This window comes from Caloenas nicobarica, chromosome 1, assembly GCF_036013445.1.
Source record: "Caloenas nicobarica isolate bCalNic1 chromosome 1, bCalNic1.hap1, whole genome shotgun sequence".
NCBI lineage: Eukaryota > Metazoa > Chordata > Aves > Columbiformes > Columbidae > Caloenas > Caloenas nicobarica.
The window spans coordinates 185708748-185711693 of NC_088245.1; the positions used below are offsets into that span (position 1 = coordinate 185708748).

Genomic DNA, 2946 nt, shown 5'->3' on the forward strand with positions numbered 1-2946 from the left:
CTTCAGGTCGCAAATGAAAATGGAAGTTGGTGGCAGCGGAGCTGGGATATAGAAATAGTTGTTTCCAAAGGCACTCCCTGGCTCTGCTCCACACCTCATAAATAATAACTCTCACCTCGTTTTAGCTACGAAGAGAAGCAAAAGCAAGCTGCCTGTGTCTTTCTTCAGCAAACCTAAGGTGCTCTCTTGGAGAGGCAGAACTGAGCACTGTCGTTAACTGATATTATCAAGGAAATACGCTTGCTTTATTTTTTTGGCTGCAATTTTTTTGCCAGGCTTGTGACAGCATCTTGATGGGGAAGCTGATCTCCAAAGACCGTCACGAAAGAGATGCTCGAGTTGTCATGCTAGGGCTCGACTTTGCTGGCAAATCCACCCTTCTATACAAACTGAAGAGCAGCTGGGCTGTGGAGACTAGCCCAACGGTGGGCTTCAACGTGGAGTCTCTGCAAACACCCTGTCGCGTCTCCTTCACCCTCTGGGACATCGGTGGACAAGGCAGCCTGCGGGCAAGCTGGCCTGACTACCTGGAGGACACCAACGCCCTCATCTTTGTGCTTGACAGCACGGACACAGCCCGGCTGCCCGAAGCAGTGGCGGCACTGGAGGAAGTGCTGAGCTACCCCAGCATGGCTGGTGTCCCCATCCTCCTCCTGGCCAACAAGCAGGAGGTGCCGGGAGCGCTGGCTCCCGCCAAGCTGGGGGAGAGGCTGCAGCAGGGGCGGCTGGTGGGGCACCGCTGGGTGCTGCGGGGGTGCAGCGCCCGCACTGGGCAGGGCCTGCAGGAAGCCCTGGCCGTCCTGGGAGAGCTGCTGCGGGGTCTGGAGCAGACGTCCTCGTCCTGAGAGCAACCCTGAGGCTTGGGGCAAACCTGAACCTCAGGCAGAGTTTTCCCACTCGTTGCTGCCCGCAGGTTTGCCGTAGATGATCCTAGCTTCCATGTGCCCCCTAAACTGGGCACACCTGCACTTGGCACATGCCACGCAGAGAAACACCCATCCGCTTGCCACCAAAACCTCTTGCCACCAGGAAGACCTCTGAGCAGAACTCCCATCTTGGAGCATTTTTTGTTCCGTCTCTTGGACTTCCATCACTGGCCACAGCTTTTCTCACAGTCACCAGGCTCTGCTCATCCACCGTGTTTGTGTCCAGTGCTTCAGCAGGGATGTTTTTTGCCAGAGCAATATAAATTACACCAGAAATGTGCACAAGAGACGGGGGCGTTATTTTCTTTCCGTGGCTCTCAGCCCCAGTGCAGCTATCCTGATGGGCTGATACCCACAGGGTGGGGTTTGAACATGCTCCATGGTGCTTCTTGGTCAGCTCGAATCACACGTTCATCCGCTAGAAAATCAGCAGCTGCTAAAAGGGAATGGCTGAACTGGAGCAGCGTAAGCAAAGGACTTTGAACAACCGACAGCTAATTGGTTTTAATGAGACATCTACGGATATAATCTTCGAGCCATGGATGTGAGTCGGGATTGGATGGCATAATGCTGTTCAAGGATGTGTATATATAAATTTCTGTATTTCTTGGTTTGGGTCCTTCTGTTCAATTGTTATATTTATCAAATATTGATTTAATGAAAGTTGTACCTCATTTTCCTTGGATTATATTTAAATATAAAGAAATAAAACCTGACTCCTAGATGCTTGGAAACACATCTGCATGACCAGTCAACCTGTAAATATCTTCATGGTGGCCTTAACAGCTGACATGAAGCCCTGTTTCTCAGACTTTTGAAACCGGTGAGACCACTCTACAGGCAATGGTTGGTAACTCTGGGCACCTCTGGGCATAGGCAGGTTGGTAACCAAAGGGGTCTCCACTGCATCCAGGGCAGCCGAGAGGCCCCTGGCACCTCATGATGGGGCCAGCTCCCTTGTTGCAGTGATGGTTTTTGTCCAATCCTGCTCAGCCTGCCATTGGAAAGGCCTATAAAATGTGTGCATGAGACCTCCCTGTACCCAAAGTTCTGTTATTCAGGGTTAAAATTAAGAAATTTCACAGCAGTACCTGCTTTATTATAAAATTAATGAAAGTGGTGAGGGAAGCGGTGAGGAAGGACACAAAATTTTCAAGCAGCAGAAGTCAGCTGCTTTCAAGGAAGAATTTCTTCAGCCTAGAAACACCAAGGAGAAATACACAGCAAAATCTTCTCTTCATACCAGAGCATTTTACAGTTGTTAAGGAATTATCTTCCAGCTGTTACTAGTGCTGTTCTTAGCCTCACTTCACGGGGGGCAGCAGCTGGAATAGAGAGCTTAAACAGTCATGAAGAAAGAATCTGACATTTACAGGAAGGTCTCAATAAAATAAATCCTTTGCAATGGAAAAAGTCACTTTTTTTTTAAGCTGCATTACTGTAGAAGAACTATTATATCACAGAATCACAGAATCACAGAATGTTAGGGATTGGAAGGGACCTCGAAAGATCATCTAGTCCAATCCCCCTGCCAGAGCAGGAACACCTAGGTGAGGTTACACAGGAAGGTGTCCAGGCGGGTTTGAATGTCTCCAGAGAAGGAGAATCCACAACCTCCCTGGGCAGCCTGTTCCAGTGTTCTGTCACCCTCACTGAGAAGAAGTTTCTTCTCAAATTTAAGTGGAACCTCTTGTGTTCCAGCTTGAACCCATTACCCCTTGTCTTACTGTTGGTTGTCACCAAGAAGAGCCTGGCTCCAGCCTCGTGACACCCACCCTTTATATATTTATAAACATTGATGAGGTCACCCCTCAGTCTCCTCTTCTCCAAGCTAAAGAGCCCCAGCTCCCTCAGCCTTTCCTCACAAGGGAGATGCTCCACTCCCTTAATCATCTTTGTGACCCTGCGCTGGACTCTCTCCAGCAGTTCCCTGTCCTTCTGGAACTGAGGGGCCCAGAACTGGACACAATATTCCAGATGAGGTCTCACCAGGGCAGATGAGGTCTCACCAGGGCGCTAT

At 49.7% G+C, this 2946-nt stretch overlaps 1 protein-coding gene across 1 annotated transcript; it reads left to right on the forward strand.

Moving 5' to 3' along the window:
• The first annotated feature begins 293 nt into the window (after window positions 1-293).
• Window positions 294-845, forward strand: ARL11 (ADP ribosylation factor like GTPase 11). The gene has a single exon (XM_065658499.1). The coding sequence runs from the start codon at window positions 294-296 to the stop codon at window positions 843-845; it is 552 nt and encodes a 183-aa protein (XP_065514571.1).
• The last annotated feature ends 2101 nt before the right edge of the window (window positions 846-2946 follow it).

Excerpts from the sequence above, each read along its gene's own strand:
- ARL11 (XM_065658499.1), top strand. The coding sequence starts at position 294 with ATGGGGAAGCTGATCTCCAAAGACCGTCACGAAAGAGATGCTCGAGTT.